Raw genomic sequence first — 20378 nt, 5'->3', positions numbered from 1 at the left:
CCCTGGGTTTCACAGAACATTGCCATGGCTCTGGCCACCTGGGCTGCAGAACAGGGACCCTGTCATCACCTGCATCAAGGTGTGTTCCAACTGGCCTTGGTTCAGCTGCGGAGGCCCAGACTCAACCAGACTGAGGCTCGACCACAGCCACAACTTGGATCTCTACCTGTGTCTGGTCTGGTCTGGTCTCCCGTTGGTCCCAGTGTTCTCATCTTTTGTAAATCCTTTACTGTATTGTATGCTTTTGGGCTAAGCTGCCTGCAAACTGTCACAAAGTAATCCACATCGTGGTATCTCAAGTCCCTGCACTCTGTCCCCAGCAGCTGGAAAGACTCAAGACCCCAATGTTTAGGCGTCTAAACTCTAACCTCACAAGTGCCTCTGAAATCTAGACATTTAGACAGGATACAAATGTCCCTTGTCTCAGGCCCCAAATTGTGGTAAAACAGGGTCATGGCAATCACTAAAACGTTTAGAGATAGGGTAGCAGGCATGAGGCAATCCCTACTCGTCCCGAGAGCACAGGGCAGTGTGCTCACAGCTATCAGTTACGAAGAGTCATCATTCACTGGGCGAGCTCCCAGGCCAGGGCCCCACTGAGCTGGGGTGGAGACTGGTGCCCGCCAAGGCACGTGTTCACAGCCTTTCTATGCCAAAAGTTCCAGCTCCTATAAAGTCAACCCTGAGAAGACGACAGGTGTCCCAACAAGTACAACCACCTGACACTTGGTCTACTGGCACTGGAGGAGGGACACACAGAACCCGGTCTTGACCTTCAGGAATTAATGGTTGAAAGAGTTCCACATAGGAGAGATGAGAAAACATGCCCTCAAGAGCAATGTGTCAACAAGTGCAAACTCTCAAAAGTACAAATGCTTTACTGTTTCTGAAATCGGGATGTTATTACAGCCGTGTACACTTAACATGGGAGTGCTTCCCTTTTTCCTGCCAAGTTATTAAATTGATGAGTCTTAAATTCAGTGGTGGCGGCGTTTCGTAATGAGGAAGTGAACGCAAATGAAGAGGAAAGGCTCCTGGAGAAGAAAAGAGCGTTGGGGAGGCGGGTGGCCAGGGCAGCCAGGGGGAAGGCAGAGGTGATTGAAGACTCTGAGCAGAGAGGCAAAGAGAGAGCTGATCCAGCTAGAGCAGCGCCAAACAAGAATAAAACGCAAGCCACGTATGTTATTTTAAAATTTATAGAAGCCACGTTAAAAAAAAACTCAAAAAGAAACAAGTAAAATTAATTTAAATGCCTTTAACTCAACATACACAAAATATCATCTTATACATGTAACAAAAACTATTAAGGGAACATCGCACAGTTTTTCCCCCGAACTCAGTCTTGAAGTCCCGTGTGTGCTGCACCCATAACCGGCCCGTCTCCATCGGGCCAGGTTTCAAGTGCCCAGGAGCCTCGGTGGCAGCTGGCGACTGTCGTGTGCGAGGCGCGGGCCTGCGCGCAGAGCCAGGGGGAGGGCGGCGTGGGGCCGGAGGTCTACTGCCCGATCGCCGGACGCGCACCTCGAGGGGCAGCTCCGCGGGATGCGGCGCAGTGGGACGGAGGGAGATACCGCCGGGGACGTGTCGCCTGGAACCTTACATGCGGCGGGCGCCGAGGGCTCCCCGGCGGCCCGCTCAGCCCCAGCACAGCGTCCGCCTTGTTTCCGGACCCCCTCCGTCCCTCCGCCCCGCTCCGCCCCAGCTCCCGCTGGAGCCTGGGCTCTCGGTTCTCGGGCCTGACTGCAGTGACCCTCCGCCCGCGCCTTCACGGCCCCATCCCATCCGGCCTCGGTCCTCGCCGCGCCCCCCAACAACCGCCTCCCAAGCAGGAGGCGCACGGGCTTCACGTGCGCCGGAAGTTGCGTCAGCCCAGCTTCCGGCCCGCGGAGCCGGGGGGCGGTGCCAGTTACGGATACGCGGTCCAGTCAGAATGCAACACGAGGGGTTTCCGAGGCGCAGGCGCGGCTCCGCCCCCCGGCTGGGGACTCCGCCCCACTGCCACGTTCGACGGAGGATCGCGCGGGGTGCACGCATCTCATGGCCAATCAGGAGCTGCCGAGCTCGGGCTTCCGAAGGTGGCAGCCATTCCAGACCCGCGGAAGGTGGCGGGGAAAGTCACCAGTCACAAGTCGAGGGAGAGAAAGTTCTCCGCCGGGAGCCAATGAGAGGCTGGGGAAGAGTGCGAGCGCGAGCTCCTCGGCCAATCCCGGGCGAGGGCGAGGGCGGCCCCCGGGGCGATTCCGAATCCGGGGCCGGGGCCAATGGAGGTACCCAATCCGAGCGCGAAGGAGGCGGGCCCCGGCGCCCGCGGGCCAATCCGGGCGGGCGCGCGCGCGCGGCAGCCGGGTTTAAAGGGGCGGGGCGGGCGGCGCGCGCTCTCGAGGCCTCGCTGTCCGGCGGCGCCAACTGAAGCGCCGCGCCCGCTGCCGACATGCTGCGCCGCGCTCTGCTCTGCCTGGCTCTGGCCGCGCTGGTCCGCGCGGGCGCCGCCGCCCCCGAGGAGGAGGACCACGTCCTGGTGCTCCACAAGGGCAACTTCGAGGAGGCGCTGGCGGCCCACAAGTACCTGCTGGTGGAGTTCTGTGAGTGCCGCCCGGGCCGGCCCGGGCCTCGCCGCCGCCGCGGGGTGGGGACAGAGGGGCGGAGAGGGGGCCGGCGCGCCGGGGGACAGCGGGGGCGCGAGCGGGATCGAGGGCGCAGGGGAGCCGGAGGGGGCGCAGGGGCGGTAGGGCAGACTCAGTGGGGGCCGGCGCCGCCGGAGGTCGGCGGGCCAGGCGCTCCTCCGCATCCTCCCTCCCCCGGCCCGGCGGCGAGTTGGGGTGCTCGGGGCTGTCGGCATTCCAGCCACCCCTAGACGCGCTGACTCCCAGCCCCTCGGGAGACTCATCCTCGGGCTGAAACTGTCCACAGGCCTGCTGTCAGCGTCCCCGCGCTGCCAGTGTTCTGGTGGCATCCCTCCTGCCGGAGCTGGACCCTAAGGGCGACCGCGGGCGGACAGCCAGGACGTGCCTTTGTACCTGACGTCCGCAGGGCAGGGTCCCTTTGCTAGCCGAAGAAACACAGGGTGGACTTCTTCAGAGGCACGGAGGGGAACCACAGATACAAAGGAACATGTGGGGGTCCAGCCCCCAGCAGCTCACCTGGACCCATCCCCAAAGCACCGGCTCCTGTGGGCACCGCCTTCCACCTGTGACAGCTCCCTTCTGTTGTTGGTGTTCAGCCAGAATGCAAAACCTTTGTTTGCGTTTGTGTTTGAGCCCTGATTATCTCGGGTGGAAATCTTAGGCCCAAGGTAGCTGCCAGCCTTAGTTGAGACTCCCGTTCCCATGGTTTAAAGCGTCAGTTTTAAGTGTGTCTCAGGGCAGATGTGTACAGATGTGTGCCGCATATTCCTGACTGGTCTTACTAAGTATACAGCTGTTGCGGCATTAGCTTCTTAACTTCTTTGTGTTCCTGAAGCAAATTCCAGGGACACGTCCGCCCCAATAGCCTGTAGGTAATAGGAAGTTACTACTGATTAAAGAGTTTGTCTTCCTGTGCCGACGGTGACAGAGCAGGGTGGGGGTTGGTGTTGGCTTGTCATTCGTGGCCTCAGTCCCGATGTTGCCCAAGAGCCCCGACCTGTCAGCCCAGCCCTGTGCTCGCTGGGGGTTATCTTGGTGAGCAGATAAGGCTTTTATGGAGGGAAGTACTGAAGGGAAAAGGAAGGGAAGTCGTGAGACTGGGTCAAGTGCTGCTTTCAGAGTCCTGCTTTCTTTTTTCAGATGCCCCTTGGTGTGGCCACTGCAAGGCTCTGGCCCCCGAGTATGCCAAAGCAGCTGGGAAGCTGAAGGCAGAAGGTTCTGAGATCAGATTAGCGAAGGTAGACGCCACTGAAGAGTCTGATCTGGCCCAGCAGTATGGTGTCCGTGGCTACCCTACGATCAAGTTCTTCAAGAACGGAGACACGGCTTCCCCCAAAGAGTACACAGGTGTGACTGCAGCACTGCCCTGAGTGCCTGGGGAGAGGGCTGTGCCCGCAGGCCTTGGAGGATAGACTGAGAGGCGAGGAGGCCCCTGTTCAGAGGCGTCGAGGGGAACCCATTCTCAGTCTTCAGCCTCTCAGGGTTGTGTGAAGAAAGTTCTTTATCCCAGAAGAACCTCTCAAGTGGAAAGGGACATGGGCGGTGGCTCGCAGGCTGAGGCTTGTCCTGAGATTGACTAGCGAGGAGAGGGAGGCTGGGGCCGTTCTGACCACATGGAGCAACAAGTGTAGTGATTGCTGACTCGAGTGTGCCAGTCACCAAAGCAAGTGCTGAGGCTGAGAGCAGCCGGGTAACGGCTGGCGTCCCCCACCTGTCGTCGCAGAGCTCAAAGTCAAGCTTGCTTTGGGGCTAAACCCCTTTGTAGCCCAGTCAGCACCAGTGAAAAAGGAGAATCTTTTGTCTATAAAACCAGTTCCGTGGCTCATCCATCAAAATCTTCTGGAGCAGCCCGTCTTGTTAATTCTGACATCAGCAACTCTGGTCTTCTTGCTAGGCTGCTGATCTCTTGTTCCCGTTTTTGTATTGAGTTCTTGAACCAGAAGTGCCTTGTCCCAAGTTACTATGATCCCGTCGCTAACACTCAGGTTTTGTAAATGAGACAATTACTGCTAATTCCACCTGTAACTCATGACTCAGCTTTTTGCTGCCACTTGGCAGACTCCTTTTAAATGTGAGATTCAGCAGTCCTTCCCAAGTTGGACCAGGTGGTCAGACCTGATGAGGGGGGACAAAGAGTAATTAGCCTCAGTCCCCGGAGGAGCCGGCATCCTCCTCGTTCGTCTGCTTTAGGTGGTGTGCAACTGCCTGATCCCTTTGATCTTAGTAGTCTTGGAGGCGTGTGGGGCAGGCCACAGCGAGGAAGCAGACCGGCCTGGGTGCCTGGGCAGGGCAGAGCTCAGCCTGTCTTCAGAGGGGAAAGCTGGCGCCGAGGCTGACTTACTCACCAGACTTCTTTTTTTAATTCTACGTCTCTCGTTAAGGTGAAATGTAGTGTGAGACCACTGGGGGAAGGTGTGAAAATTTAGACAATGCAAAGGGATTAGGAAAAAAAGACTGAAATCTTGTTGCCCAGAGGTACCCACTGCCTTTTCCCCTCCTTTAAACACAGCTGCAGTCTCTCCCATACACAGAAAAGCCTTCGTAGCCTGGGAATTTGGACAGGTGTGTAGACAAGATGCCTTTTCTGTGGCAGGAGCACATCTTGCTCTGGTTTTGGCAGAGAGCTGAGATGAGGATGGGTGGGGAGGTGGGCGCACCCCTGATTTCAAGTCGATCGTGCGTGTGTTTGGGTGCAGCTGGCAGAGAAGCTGAGGACATCGTGAACTGGCTGAAGAAGCGCACAGGCCCTGCCGCCACCACGTTGCCTGACGGGGCCGCCGCAGAGGCCTTGGTGGAGTCCAGTGAGGTGACAGTCATCGGCTTCTTCAAGGTAAAGGCTGCAGAATCACCTTGGGTCTTACTCTGTCGTTGGAGGAGGGGTCCCCATGGCCTGGCACTGCCGTTGCCCTGCTGCTGACCCGGGCAGGGGTCTTTGGTGTTGGTGCACACGGCCACCTCTGGTTCTCCTCTTCTCTAGGACGTGGAGTCAGACTTTGCCAAGCAATTCTTGCTGGCCGCTGAGGCCATCGATGACATACCCTTTGGGATCACGTCCAGTAGTGATGTGTTCTCCAAGTACCAGCTGGACAAGGACGGGGTCGTTCTCTTTAAGAAGGTGAGTGGCCACAGGCAGCTCCGCCCAGGGTGGTGGAGGTGCTGCACTGGCCGGTGGTGTTCCTGTCCCTGTGGCTGCGGGAGCCTCGAGACCTGCGCCTGGTGGCACTGCCGCTGGGCCGCGGGCCTGACGACTTACCGAGGGCCCGTTTTGCAACATTAGACCGGAGGCACACTAAGACACTGGCCTTCAGCCTTTCAGCTATGGGCCCTTGAAATCAGAGCTGCTTTGGAGTGTTAGCTTTTTTAAAAAAAAAACTGGCGAGGGGCCGGCCTGGTGGCGCAGTGGTTAAGTGCACATGTTCCGCTTCTCGGCGGCCCAGGGTTCGCCGGTTCGGATCCCGGATGCGGACATGGCACTGCTTGGCAAGCCATGCTATGGTAGGCGTCCCATGTATAAAGTAGAGGAAGATGGGCACGGATGCTAGCTCAGGGCCAGTCTTCCTCAGCAAAAAGAGGAGGATTGGCGGCAGATGTTAGCTCAGGGCTAGTCTTCCTCAAAAAAAAACTGGTGAGACGTATGTAAGGAAGTTTGCTATTTTAACCACTTTTAAGTATATGATTCCATGGCATTAACTACATTTATATTGTTGTCCAACCATCACTCCTGTCTATTTCCAAAACTTCTTCCTCACCCCAAACAGAGGCTCTGGAGTGTTAGCTCTGGGGGCGCATGTACCCAGCCTGTTCGCAGAGCCCTGCCCTCGGCCCCTCGGCCCACTGTACTTGCTCTTCGTGGAGAGCACTGGTGCCGGGCATCTTGCCAGGATGCAGGCAGGATGTGTGTCTGCATGGCATTACCTAGGGGCGACAGGTTCTCTCTCTTATCTCAGCCCCCAGACAGTGGGAATGGGGCCTGCTGAGCGCCATGCTCTTGGAACATGGCTGTCCCTGGACTGGGCAATGGTGCGTTCATGCCATTCAGTAGCACTGTGCAGAGTGGAGGAGGAGCCAGAGGGTGGGCAGGGGGCGGAGGGGTAGGAGGCACATCTTCAGGGGTGGGGACAGGGCCTTTCACTCCAGTCCTGTTTGGTCCCTGTGGGGAGAAGGTAGGTTTAGAGTTACATTAAAGTAGTAACCATGTGGTCAGAAATGGCCTGAGGCTGTTGTGTGCGCTCGCCACCAGTGGAACAGCTTGACGGGCCAGCCACGGGACTTGGAAGATGAGGAACTGGTTAGCTTTCTGTGGTGGTTTCGAGGCATCTAGCACCTTGCCAGGGACTGTCGGGCGGGGTCAAGGCCTCTCCCAGCAGCACTGCAGAGGGCTGGGAATGCCCAGGGGGCTGGGGTGGTTCTGGGGCTGCTTGCTTTCTGTGTCCTTCAGCTCTTTTTCTAGTCCCTTCCTCGAAAGAACACAAGACATCACGCACGCTCCCTTAGCTCAGTGGACCTCCTCAGTGTTCCCAAGAGGGACTAGGATTGCTGAGCCGGGAGTCGTTGCAGAGGTGCCTGGGAAGTGGTAGTGAGACGTTTGGTCAGGAAAAAGCCATGAAGCGAGCCGGGCTCGTGGTTTAAGTTCCATGCGCTCTGCTTGAGCGGCCCAGGCTTGGTTCCCGGCTGCAGAGCCGCATCACTCATCTGTCAGCAGCCATGCTGTGGCAGCGGCTCACAGAGAGGAGCTAGAACCCTTAAAACAACGGTGCGCTGTGGCTTTGGGAAGGGAGAAACCATGACGTGTTGGATGAAGTTGAGTGAACAGAGGTCTTGGGGTATTAGAGAGGGAGTTGTGGGTCATGTCCTGAAGTTTAGGTTGAGAGAATAGGGGAGAGTTTCTCTGAGCCCTGTTGAAATTTGTAAACCCGCTGTTGTCAGTTCAGTCCACATGGTTCTTTTCCACCATCCTTAAAATCTCAAGTGACAAATCTCACACTGGCTCGGTGGTTTTGGTGGTCGTGTGTCCTTGAAGGTTAGAATGATTGTTTCTTGTTCTGCAGAGACTCTCCGGCACGGCAGCTCATCTCCGTGTGCTTTTATAGGCCTCTATTCTCTGGTGTCTGTGCAGGCTGGGCACAGCCGACCCCCGGGTCTGGTGCCAGCGGGTGGGCAGCGCCTTCTCTTCCATCAGTGGCTCGGCATCTGTTCTTGCACAGCGTGGCCGCCTCGGGCAGAGCCTGGCAGAGCCCATGGACTTTGTGCTGGCTGGGTCAGCAGAGGTCACAGCTGCGCTCAGATCAACAGGCTCCCCGGACAAGAGGAAACAGCTTGGGTCTGGACCCTCCAGTTTCCGCTTGCTGTCCCCCTTTCTCGGCTCTACTAGTCATTTTTTTGGCCTTTACTCAGTCCCCTTCTTCAGGTTGTTCAGCCCAGTTCCTCACAGCAAGGGGTCTTCCTGTCTGCCCAGGGGCCGTGGTGCCACCTCGCTGAGCCAGGCGCTGTCCCCGGGGACTGGGCAGGCAAGCTCGAAGGAGTGGCCCACTGCTGCTTGCTGGGCAGGGTGGCGAGGAGGAGTGGCAGTGGTACCAGCGGGACTGGAGCCGTGAGTCCCAGCTTGGGTCACTGGTCACTGGTGGTTGGACCGTCGGTGTGAGAGTTGATTGTCCTGTGCTCTTGTTTGTCCTGGTCTTTACTTTGTTTTTCTTTTTTGTTCTTTGAAGCCAGGGGGCGAGGAGTGGACATGGGGCAGGCCTCTCCTCCCCCGCCTGCAGCGTCAAGCCTTTTTGTGATGTTGTCATTGTGGCCTGGCGGGCTGGCCTCTGAGGCTGGAAATGGGGCGGTCCCTGCCCAGGGACTCTTGCGGCTGTCCCCAGCTAAATGAAGGCTGGCTGTCTTTCACTAAAGTAGACAGTGAACACGGGGTCATGTGGCACCATTACTAAGAAGATCGCATCCCGGGACAGGTGCAGTGGCTCTGCTCTTCAGGCTTCTGGGTGTGAAGTTGGGCAGACAGTGCCCACTGCGTGGGGGGCTGGAGACACAGTGCTGAGGAGTGGGCACTAGCAGCCTGCTTGCCTCCCTTTGTGGCTCAGCGTTCCCCCTGGGGCCACTGGGCCTGGGCCAGCTTCTCATTTTCTAAATGATGTGCTCAAAGGGCCTCTTGGCCTCGGCTTTTCTATCTTGTTATCATTTTCCACGTTCTCAGGTTTGGGGCAGCTAGAATGTGGTGGCCTGGGGGCCGTGCCTGGACTCCTAGCGCTGGCCCGCGGTCTGCTCTGTCGCAGCCCCGGGTGTCATGGTGGAGCTGAGGGTCCAGCTCTGATGTAACATTGCGGGGAGTGGGAAGTGGTCACCTGCTTCTGTGGAAGGTACTTTGGGGAAGTGTAAAGGAAATGAGCAAGAAGGAAAGGTGTGTCGTTTCTCCCCAGATCAGGGTGGAGAGTTCAGGGGCAATGGAGCGCTTGCCTGAACTGCTCACCGAGAAGGCTCAGGCCTGCAGTCAGCCTTTCTGGGTCAGCGTTGTTTCTGCCCTCCCCGTCCAGAGCCGAGGCTACACGTCAGGCTCCATCTGTGTGGCCCCAGGACTTCTGGAGCCCTTACGTGTTACTAAGGATTCCAAAGAGCTTTTGTTTATGTGGATTATACCTATTGATTTTTATTGTGCTCGAAATTAGAACTGAGAAGTTTTTTAAAAACTTGTGGGGCTGGCCCAGCGGCATAGTGGTTAAGTTCAGTGTGCTCTGCTTCAATGGCCTGGGTTCGCAGGTTCGGATCCCAGGCGCGGACCTATACCACTCATCAGCCATGCTGTGGCAGCGACCCACACGGAAAATAGAGGGAGGGGCCAGCCCCGTGGCCGAGTGGTTAAGTTCATGCGCTCCGCTTTGGTGGCCCGGGGTTTTACTGGTTCAGATCCTGGGCATGGACATGGCACCACTCACAAGGCCATGTTCAGGTGGCATCCCACGTGCCACAACTAGAAGACCCCGCAACTAAAATATACAACTATGTACTGGGGAGATTTGGGGACAAAAAGCAGGGGAGAAAAAAAAGGAGTGGCAACAGTTGTTAGCTTGGGTGCCAATCTTTAGGGGGAAAAAAGAAAATAGAGGGAGATTGGCACGGATATTAGCTCAGGGCTAATTTTCCTCAGCAAAAAAAACAAAACTTGTTCATTCTAAAGTAACAATAATAAACCTGTTACATGTTATCAAAAATAACATTTTTATAAAAGTTAATTTTTTCCAGATGACATTTTAGTGATAAGTCGCCTTTTAGATTTCTGCGGGTCTCTGATGTCTTCCTAAATGGAAGACAGCAGGTTTCTCCTGGTTTGCCTTCGGTTTGTGGCAATGTCACCATTGTGCAGCCTGCGTCAAACTGAACCGCCCACTCAGGAGGGAAGGTCAGGGAAGGCACGTGCCATCTGAGTGTGCTTGTGGAAATCCTTCTGACCCCGCAGCTGCACTGAAAGGGTCTCAGGCCCGCAGGGGTGCGGCCCACACTTTGAGAGCGCTGTTTCGGGACATGGAGATGAGGATGGTAATGTGTATAAAACCTGCGTCCCTGGGGCCTGTTAGGGACGCGCGGTGTGGGGCCTGGTGGGGCGGGGTTGGGCCAGCTGCTGTGGTCTGTCCGTGGGAGGCTGCCTGCCTGTGCTCCTGGGGAGCCTGCGTGCTCTCCTTGATGACGTCGCTGTTGCTCAGTACCCAGGAGGATGCTGGTCGCTGCAGCCCTCACCGGCTGTGCTTCGTGGACAGAAGCACGTGGGTCCTGCTCCCCATTCCTCTCAAAACCCCAGACAGGGAGGTCAGGCTGCCAGGCTGCCGTGCTGGGCCAAGCCCAGGCTGGCTGGAGGCCACAGGAGGCTGCTGGGAGTGCTTTGGCATGCCTCAGTGCTCACGGCCCTCTCTCTGTCCACAGTTTGACGAGGGCCGGAACAACTTTGAGGGGGAGATCACCAAGGAGAAGTTGCTGGACTTCGTCAAGCACAACCAGCTGCCACTGGTCATCGAGTTCACGGAGCAGGTGTGGCTCCTGTGCTGGTCCTTCACCTCGAGAGAAGGGGTGGTGTGGGAGGGTCGTGAGGTCCCAGCCCTGGGGACCCCCGCTTACAGAGTCCTCATTGTTGCTCCACTGAGAGAATATCCTATGTCAATAGTTTAGCTCGTGGCTCAGACCCAGTGACCTATGTTTATAACACAGACAGCCCCCAAGATTTTCGGAGGTGAAATCAAGACACACATCCTGCTGTTCCTGCCGAAGAGCGTGTCTGACTATGACGGGAAACTGAGCAACTTCAAGAAAGCCGCCGAAAGCTTTAAGGGCAAGGTGAACTGCTTTCTGGATGGCCTGTTCTCGGGGTCCGGGCTGTTGGGGAAGGGTTAGCCAGGTCGTCCTCTACTCCCTGTCAGTGGTCGGTCTGGCAGTCCCCGAGTTTGAGTCGGAAGAGAGAAGCTTCAGTGGCACAGGTCTGCTTCCAGGCGAAGCAGTGAGGGCAGGAGCAGAAACGAGGCCTCAGACCCTCTGTCTTCCCAGTGCCGCTATCAACCTGCCTTTTCTCCCCCAAGATCCTGTTTATCTTCATCGACAGCGACCACACCGACAACCAGCGCATCCTCGAGTTTTTCGGCCTGAAGAAGGAGGAGTGCCCTGCCGTGCGCCTCATCACCTTGGAGGAGGAGATGACCAAGTACAAGCCGGAATCGGACGAGCTGACAGCAGAGAAGATCACAGAGTTCTGCCACCGCTTCCTAGAGGGCAAGATCAAGGTGGGGGCGCCGTGTCTGGGGTGGGGCCTGCACTGGCCTCTTGGCCCTTGGTGTCCAAGGCTTCCTGTGGCTGCATCCTCAAGGGGTCTGCAGACTCAAGCATAGAATCCTGAGGACAGGCCCCCCCCCCCCGGCGGTGTGAAGATGGCTGTCCTAGTCCCACTGCCTGGGAGCACAGAGCAGCCCTGACTTGGTGGGCTTAGTCCTCTCCTGAGGGCCATGAGCTGTTCTGGTCAGCTGAGGGCAGCCCTGGGCCTCTGCCAGGGGTGGGGCCTCTGCCGGGGCAGTGGGGCCCGTGGCAGGCCGGCCAGCCCTGACCCTGCTCTGCTGCCCTCCAGCCCCACCTGATGAGCCAGGAGCTACCTGAGGACTGGGACAAACAGCCTGTCAAAGTGCTGGTCGGGAAGAACTTTGAAGAGGTTGCTTTTGATGAGAAAAAGAATGTCTTTGTGGAATTCTGTAAGTGAAGCCTCTTTAGCTCCCGGGTTTGTCTGCCCTGTGGAGGCCTGGGTTGGGGTGGGTGGGAAGTGGCTTTCCGGCTCAGGGAGACTCAGAGCTGCTTTCTCTCAGACGCCCCGTGGTGCGGTCACTGCAAACAGTTAGCTCCCATTTGGGATAAGCTGGGAGAGACGTACAAGGACCATGAAAATATCGTCATCGCCAAGATGGACTCGACGGCCAACGAGGTGGAGGCGGTCAAAGTGCACAGCTTCCCCACACTCAAGTTCTTCCCTGCCAGCGCGGACAGGACGGTGAGCCGTCCACACGGGGCTCGGCACTGGTGACTGCGGGTGGGACACTGGGCCCTCCCAGCTCTGGCCTCTGCCATCGAAGGGTGCCGGGCACAGGCGGGTGTGGAGGAGAGTCGGGGCCGCGGCAGGGCCTCCCTTTCTGCGGAGAGGGGAAGGCGCTGCTTTGTCTGTCAGGGCAGACCAGCTTCCCGACTCGCACTCTCCCTCCCCCACAGGTCATCGATTACAACGGGGAGCGGACGCTAGACGGCTTTAAGAAGTTCCTGGAGAGCGGTGGCCAGGACGGGGCAGGGGATGACGACGTAAGTGGTGGTCACCAGACCCCGGCTGGCCTCTGAGGCTGCACCCTGCGGCCCGTGGGCCGTGCTCGCCTGGGTGCTGCTGGAGGCACGTGCGTGCACAGTTCTCCCCATCAGCACTTCTGCATGCGGAGGTTTGGGAAGGTCTTTAAGGGCTGGTGTTTGCCTATAAGATCTTTTCAGGCTCTTCCCACACGGGTCCCTGCTGACTTGACTCAAACGTTTTTCCCCAGCCCATTGGCCAAGGCACTCTGCAGGGCATGAGGCAGGGGCTTGGGCATGTCCAGGTCAGCCGTGGTCAGCCATGGAGGGCGGAGGGGATGTGATGTGTGCCCAGGCCAGGGGGGCATGGCAGGGGCAAGGGCTGGTGACTAGCAGGACATTTGAGGCAGGGAGCAGAGGGAATGGTCATGCAGGCCACAGGGCATGCCGGAAGCACCAGGGAAAGTAGAATGGGGAGTGGATCTGCTGAGGGACCCGCCCTGGTTGCCGAGTGGGTGGGGTCCCTATTGAGGAGTGCCTGGGAGGCCGTGGTTACTGGCCCCACAAGCCCTGGGGGCTGGGCGGGGTAGACGTGGCACACCAGCGGCTTGGTCTTCACGCTGGAGCTGCCCCTGTGCTCCCCATGGGAAGATGTGACCTGGAATCCCAGGCTCCCCACAGTGCAGGCTCCATGCCCATCCTGCCTCATGGGCAGAAGCCCCTGCACCTGCTCAGAGAGACCAGAGCTGGAGGCTCTTGGCTGCACGGCCAGCTGGTCCCTGCTGGGCGAGGTGTGTGCGGGGTTCATCTTTCATTTCCTTCCCTTTTCCTGCTACATCCCAGGATCTAGAAGATCTAGAAGAAGCCGAAGAGCCCGACCTCGAGGAAGATGATGATCAAAAAGCTGTGAAAGATGAACTGTAATGCAGGATACCAGACCTGGGCACCCCAAACACGACACCTCTCCGTGGGCTGCACCCCAGCAGCACAGCCTCCAGAAGCCCGCAGACCCTCACCAGGAGGAGGGAGCATTGATCGGAAATGCAGGGAATTTTTCTGAAGCAACACTTCATTCTAACATGTGTAAATTTAAACCCGTCTCGTCTTTTTGCTTTTCAACTTTTGCAAAGGGATTTATCTCCAGGCCAGCCCATCTTGGTGGGCCCTTTTTTTTTAAAATTGTGATGTACTTTTTCGTACACAGTTTTGTCCAGAGTACTTGCTGAAGTGTTTTGGAATCTCATGCTGGCAATGTCTCCTTCCCGTATCACTTTAAAAAAAATTCCATCTGTGGGATTTTTAGACATTTTTGGACGTCAGGGTGTCTGTTCCACCTTGGCTGGGCCTCCCAGGAGACTCGTGTCCCCTGCCTGGGGAGGGACCAAGTCAGGCTGGATGGGTCACTCTCAGCTCGCGCCAGTGTTGCCTTGACTGAGCGTGGCTCTTGCATAGTTCGGTTAAACGGAGACTTGAGGTCTCTGTTCTGGGGGGCACCCCACCACGACTGGAGGGGGGTGGTGGGTGCCGGCTGAGCCCAGGACGGGCCTGGGCAGCCCCCCTCCCTCCCCAAGCCAGGCTTCTCGTTGCTCTGTGACGTCCAGGGTGGCCTGAGGCCTGCACCAGGCAAAACCAGAACCCTGTTTCCAGGCTGGAAGAGCCCAGCATGCTTGAGCCGAATCAGATGTTGATAGTTCTTCAGGCATTTCTACCACAATATTGGAATTGAACACATTGGCCAAATAAAGTTGAAATTTTACTACCTGTGGTTGTCTCTGCATTACAGTATCTCTAGGCCACAGGGCGGGGGCTGGAATTCCACCTCTGAAGACAGGAGGTGGGCTTGGAGGGAGCCGCTCTTACCGGGACGCCTCTTCCTTAGAGTGCGGTGTGGACACAGAAGCACACACGGGTCTCGCAGGCTTGGTTTGCTGGGCTGTCAAGTGCTTGCAGCCTGGGGGCAGCACCTGCATGTCACCATGTGGAACAGCTTGGTGGCGCTGTGGGGCTGGTTTACCCACGATGGCTGTTGTTGGTGTGACCCTCCTTGGGCATCTAGTCACAACGTGGCTTCTGCTCATGTGCTGCAGCAGGACATGGCGGGGCTGTACGAGGAGCCAGCCCCGGCCGGAGGTGGGCAGGGCTGTTGTACAATAGTGGTCTCGAGCTGCCGCAGCATCTGACAAGAAATCAGCTGTGTTCACACTTTAAGAATGGGTATCATCACATAAAAAGAACCTGGTGTTTAAAAAGCAAGTCTCCTAGTTATTAAAATGTAATTTCACTTCCAAAACCACAGCTTGCTTGAAGTTTGCTAGAGAAAAGTACAATTAGATCGATTTTTTCCACAAACTCAAAGTTGCTGGCTGGGCTGCAGTATTGGGCTGATGGCACTTCTGAGCCTGGATTAGTGACACCTCTAGGACCTTCGGGGCCCCAGGGAGCTCTGGTGCCTGTGGGTCCCTCTGAGAGCGGGAGAGGAGCCCCACAGAGGGGCTGACAGGGCTCAGGTGGGTGTCCGTCCCTGACCATGACAGCACGCCCAGGGACTTGCCATCTGTTGCCGTCTGTGTGGGTCTGCAGGAGAAGGTGGGACCAGAGGGCCACCTGACGACATCCTGGAGGGAAGGGAGGAGGCGGAGATATAGTCCACCTGAGGAGGTCAAGGACAGCAAAAGGTCAGGTTTCCCAGGAGCCCTGCCTTTCCCTCCACACATCCATTCACCCTCCATCTCTGACTTGCTTCCTGGAGTAGGAAGCCTGCATGCATTACCCAATTCCCGGCCCCCACAGTTCTGATGCTCACTTGCTGGTTGGAGCTTCCAGGTGCCAGGGGCATGGCCAGCAGGCAGGAACGTCGCAGTTGCTGTGAGCGTGGTTATGTTAGTGGTCTTGGCCCAGGGGGAGGTGGGGGTGTCATCTTCTCCATGATCACAGCCACGCTCCCAGCCAGAGGCCTGTGTGCTGGCTCTTGCTCTCCCCAGTGCTGTCGCCTGCCATCCAGGCCCTCAGGCGAGGGCTGCTCCTGCCTCTGACCCAGCTGCACAGTATACAGCCAGCGTGCAGTGAGGACCGGTGTTAGCATCCTGGGCAGCACCACCCAGGCCCGCTTATCCACACACCCTGGTGTCAGGGCGCTGCTCCTCTGGCTCAGCAGCCCAGGCTGACGGCCACCCATGGCTGGGCTTCCTTCCCTGGTCCTAGGGTGGCCTGTGCTGGCGCTGGTTTCTCATCAGTCCATTCCAAGGTCTGTGTGTGTTGTGCCTCGGTCCTGCTGACACGATGAGACGTGTATCCACGGAAAAGTGGGCTCGGGCACTTGGGGGTTCTGTTGGAGGAGGTCACTGGCGAGATGTTAGCTCTGCTCTCCAAGACGTGAGCATTCTCCCCGGGGGGACACATGGCCTCCAGAGGAGCAAGCGCATTGTGAGCTGAGAACAGGGCTGTCAGAAGTCACACCTACAAGGGGTGGGCTGTGCCCAATCCTGGGCTTCCTGCCCCAGCAACAAATGCGGGTGACCCTACAGACCACCTGTGTGGAGCAGGGCTCTCCACACAGAAAGCTGGGGCCAGTCACAGCTGCCCAAAGCATTGCTGTCATGTGCTCTGGGGCTGGGGGGGGGGGGGGGGGGGGGGGTGCAGCGAGTCAACGATACCTTTCCCCTTTGCCTTTGCCGAGGCAGCTGATTAGCGCATTCCTGGCCCGAGTTTGCTGGAAGGTTGCGGGTGGAGTCCAAAACCTGGCAGAGCTGGTGGATTAACGAGGCGACTTTGCAGGCTCTGGGGTAGGCGGTTAAGGCTTAACAGCCTGGAAGGTCCCAATCTCTCTCTCTTCCTCCCTCCCTCCCTCCCTCTCTTTTTCTTTCTCCTGTCTCTCTCTAGGTGGTAGGAAGCTACTGGCCTGGAACCTAAAAAAGCAGCTGCTGGGCCCGTGCACCAGACTCTAGAGGTCCTCTGGCCTCAGAGCCTGCCCCCAGAGCTGCACCGACTCTCCTAACAGACCCTCCGGCGGCTTGTGTTTCCTGCTGGACACAGGGCATTGGTAGTTGCATTCCTTGGACTTTTCCAAGTAAGCTTTTCGCATTAAATATTTTTGTTTGCTTTGGTCCTCTCGAAGGCAGAAACTTGAAATCCCACAAACCAGGTCACTTCACAGGTTCACACGGGCAGACATGGGTCAGGGACAAAGCTGCGTAAATACAAATTTGGTTCTGACGTGGTTGCTTGAAATGTAGGCTCTGCAAATGGTGGCAGGTTAGACTGCTTACTTCTGGTTTCTGATGAAAGGTTTCCAAGGTGAGACACCTCAGGTCATGTCCATGGTTTGGAAGGCACCGTTCCTGTGTCCTGGATAGAATACCTTTCAGGAGTCTCTCGTGACTGGGTGGTCACTTCTCTGATCCAAACAGAACCCCCAAAGCCAAATTCCCTGAGCTCTTCAGCTCACCTTTAGTAGGATGGACCAGAGGGTCCCTCTTGGGGTCACCAACAGGCTCACCCCACTGGTCTTGCCCTGAACTGTCTCTAGCCCAAGGCCTGGTCACTCCCAGGAAGGGCCTGGCTGTTGGTGGCAGCTACATGCAGGGTTCTTTCACCTGATCCTCTGAGTAGGGAGAGAGGACAGAACTTTCCACAACATCAGAAGAGGCAATCTTCACATCAAAGGAAAGTTCTGTCTCCGTCTACAGTGCAGAACTTTCAGTCTCTGGGCTTGGTGTAAACAAGCTGGAAGAAACCGTACCTGACTCCTCCCAAGTGACCAGGAGTTATGACTGCCCAGTACTGTCTTCTGAACCCCGAAATGCAGGAACAGTGGGAACCGCCCCTCCTCAGGGCCCCTGCCAGGGTGGAACTTCAGTGTGAAGCTGGTGGCTTGAGGCCTGTGGGGCCGGCCCTGGCTGGTGGGCGGGGGCTGCTGAGGCAGGCTGAGAAAACCCCGGCAGGGCGAGGAGTCTGTCTTAGGCAGTGCTCATTTCTCTGAAGCATCTGGCCCAAGGCTTTGCACCTACAGAGTGTTGAATACATTTGTTGATTTGATTTTGTTGGATCAAGACCAGTCTGGTGATGCAAGGGCTGCTGGTGACCGAGCAGCCTGCCCCACCCCTGGAAAAAATGCTGGCCAGTCTTGGTTCTGTCCTCTTTCAGGCCTTCAGGGACAACCCAGGGAGGTCTCGCTAGTGTTACAGGTTGAACTGCATTTCCCCAATATGTGTATACTGAAGGGCTGACCCCAGGATCTCAGAATATGGCCTTATTTGGAAACAGAGCTGTTGCAGATGTAATTAGTCAAGATGAGGTCACACTGGAATAGGGTGGGCCCTAATCCAATGGCTGGTGTCCTTATAAAAAGGGGAAATTTGGACACAGACATGTACACACGGAGAACGTCTTATGAACATGCAGGCAGAAATCAAACTGATGTGTTTACAAGAACACCACAGACTGCTACCAGAAGCCAGGAGATACGACTGGAACAGATTCTCCTTCAGAAGGAACTGACTCCACTGATACCATGATCTTGGAGTTCTGGCTTCCAGAACCAGGAGAGAATAAATTTCCTTTGTTTAAGGCCCACAGTCTGGTACTTTGTTACAGTAGCCCTAGCAACCCAATACAGCCAGCTTCAGGTACTGGGGACATGCCCCTGACCCCATAGGCATGCTCCTGGCCCAGCCTGGGCCCGTGGATGTGTCCGTGCGCACACCTTGTCCAATGCTCTTCTCCCATTGAACTTGGAGCCCCACCTCAGACCTGAGCTGCTGCAACGAAGGCAGCTGGACCTGGCCCAGCCTGCTGGAAGGTCTTCTTACAATTCTACTGGTTGCATTCCTACAGGTAAGTCTGCACTGGACCGGGTGCAGAGGGCGCACACCACCCAGGACATGATGTCCCATCTTTGGGGAGCAGACTAGATGCCATCTTAAGTGTGAGCATGTGTCCTTAGCAGTAAGCGACAGGAGCCTGGAACCTGGAGAAGTGGGAGGGGCAGGGGTGGAGAGGAACAGAGCATCGTAGGGAGGGGCTGCAGAGGCTTCCTGATGGACAGAGCAGGACGGGTTGAGCGGGAACTGAGGCATTCAGACTCTATCCTGAAAGATTTCTGAGCAGGAGGACAGTGCCATCAAGGCCTATGTTTGGGGAAAATTGTCCTGAGAGTGATGCGAGCCATGACGGAAGGTGACAAGTGACAGGGATGGCAATGGGGAGGGCCGGGCCTTCTCCACAGCATGGTCAGACCGTGCTTCCTCAGATGTGGGCAGCCCCTCGCTTCCGGGAGGGCGAGACAGCCATCCTCCTCACACATCACACCCTTCTCCCCAAGTTCCTGGGACTGTATGGGAGAGGCGCATGGGCCCTCTTCATGACCTTGGTACCTGCTGCCTTCCTCATGGGCCCTGTCCTTCTAGTACCTTCTCCTGCCCTCTGTAAGGCACCTTCTACGTCCAGCTGTGGGGTAGGGAATGGTAGCCAGGAAGGATCTGACCCCTCTGGCCGGGCACGGCGACAGGTGGGCTGAAAGATGAGCCACTAAACATGATCCTGAGCGCCGGGCGGGGAGCGGCTCGGTTTCAGGCCCTCATGGCGCGAGCATGACTGCGCAGCTTTATATAGCTCCGTGGACCTATATAAATGGGAAGTGCCCTTGCCACAGAGGGAGCACAGGGGCACTGCTGGAGCTGCACTGGAGGTCGTTGTCAGCTAGAAGAGCCGGCAGGTTAGTCTGGTCCAGGCCAGGCACATCCTGCCCCAAGCAGTAGGATCCCACAGGCGTGGCCCAGGCCACAGCCCCCAGGATGCCCAGCAGAACTGTCCGCTATGCCCGCTACAGCCCAAGGCAGCGGCGCCGGCGGCTGCTGGCTGATCGAAGTGTACGCTTCCCTAATGATGTCCTGTTCCTGGACCACATCCGCCAGGGCGACCTGGAGCAGGTGGGGCGCTTCCTCCGGGCTCGGAAAGTTGCCCTGGACACCATCCACCCCTCAGGTGAGTACCTGCGGGGCCGGCCGAGGGTCTGTGGGGCAGCAGGGGGAGGCCTGAGCCTTGACCCTGCCTGCCCTGCTCTGCCCTGGCCAGGCATGGCTGCCCTGCACGAAGCGGTGCTCTCTGGAAACCTGGAGTGCGTGAAGCTGCTGGTCAAATACGGGGCCGACATTCACCAGCGGGACGAGACAGGCTGGACGCCCCTGCACATTGCCTGCAGTGACGGGTACCCAGACATAGCCAGGTGAAGAGAGTGAGGCCAGGGTCTTTATCCCAACTCCTCGGACCTCAAGTGACCTCCAGGATGTGATCCCCCAAAAAGTGGCCCTGGTGGTATAGCGAAGAACCGTAAGGGCTTCTGGAATCTCCTTTCTGCCCTGCTGCCCTCCCCAGAGCAAATGGGAAAAGCCAGCCATAGTTTCTGAAGGGTCAGGTTTCCTCCTCCTCACCCTACCTGGAAAAATAAAAAACAGGTGGACCTGTTACCCCGTCTGCTACCCTGGGGTCGGGATGAGCACCCTCCAAGCCACCTCCCCCCTATAACCAGGGCTGCCCTTTGCACCCCAGGTACCTCATCTCCCTGGGGGCTGACAGAGACGCAGCCAACAACGATGGCGACCTGCCCTCGGACCTCATCGACCCAGACTTCAAGGACCTGGTGGAGCTCTTCAAAGAGACTAAGATGGACTGAGCCCAGCCCTGCCCTCCCAGGGCTCTCGCCCTCCCTGGAGAAGTCGGGCGCCCACCTCCCCCAGGTGCCAGGACATGCCACACCGGCGGGGCCGGGAGCCGGCCAGGACCCCGTACCTGGGCATAACCCCCGCCCCCACACCTCTGGCCTGGCTTTTTCTCCAGGTGAATTTTTTATGGTGACACTTTTTACTTTTTCAATAAATGTGATTTCCAAGCCCGTGGCGGTGGCCTGATTACTGGGGAATGGCTCGTCCTCCTCTCCGGCCGCTTCCGGTGGTCGGCGCGTCCCGC

General features: G+C 57.4%; 2 protein-coding genes across 2 annotated transcripts; both read left to right on the top strand.

The window, feature by feature from the left end:
• The first annotated feature begins 2384 nt into the window (after nt 1–2384).
• P4HB (prolyl 4-hydroxylase subunit beta) lies at nt 2385–14172 on the top strand. Its single transcript, XM_046675931.1, has 11 exons — nt 2385–2582; nt 3765–3971; nt 5321–5454; nt 5602–5739; nt 10536–10640; nt 10818–10943; nt 11183–11383; nt 11722–11842; nt 11954–12135; nt 12351–12437; nt 13260–14172. Exons 1-11 carry the CDS (start codon nt 2432–2434, stop codon nt 13338–13340), a joined length of 1533 nt encoding a protein of 510 aa, XP_046531887.1. The 5' UTR covers nt 2385–2431; the 3' UTR covers nt 13341–14172.
• A 4891-nt stretch (nt 14173–19063) lies between these two features.
• On the top strand, nt 19064–20308 carry PPP1R27 (protein phosphatase 1 regulatory subunit 27). Its single transcript, XM_046675932.1, has 3 exons — nt 19064–19397; nt 19488–19638; nt 19962–20308. Exons 1-3 carry the CDS (start codon nt 19208–19210, stop codon nt 20083–20085), a joined length of 465 nt encoding a protein of 154 aa, XP_046531888.1. The 5' UTR covers nt 19064–19207; the 3' UTR covers nt 20086–20308.
• The last annotated feature ends 70 nt before the right edge of the window (nt 20309–20378 follow it).

This window comes from Equus quagga, chromosome 11 (genome assembly GCF_021613505.1).
Source record: "Equus quagga isolate Etosha38 chromosome 11, UCLA_HA_Equagga_1.0, whole genome shotgun sequence".
NCBI lineage: Eukaryota > Metazoa > Chordata > Mammalia > Perissodactyla > Equidae > Equus > Equus quagga.
The sequence above is the reverse complement of the archived record's forward strand: the minus strand, read 5'-3'. Positions and strand labels throughout refer to the sequence as shown.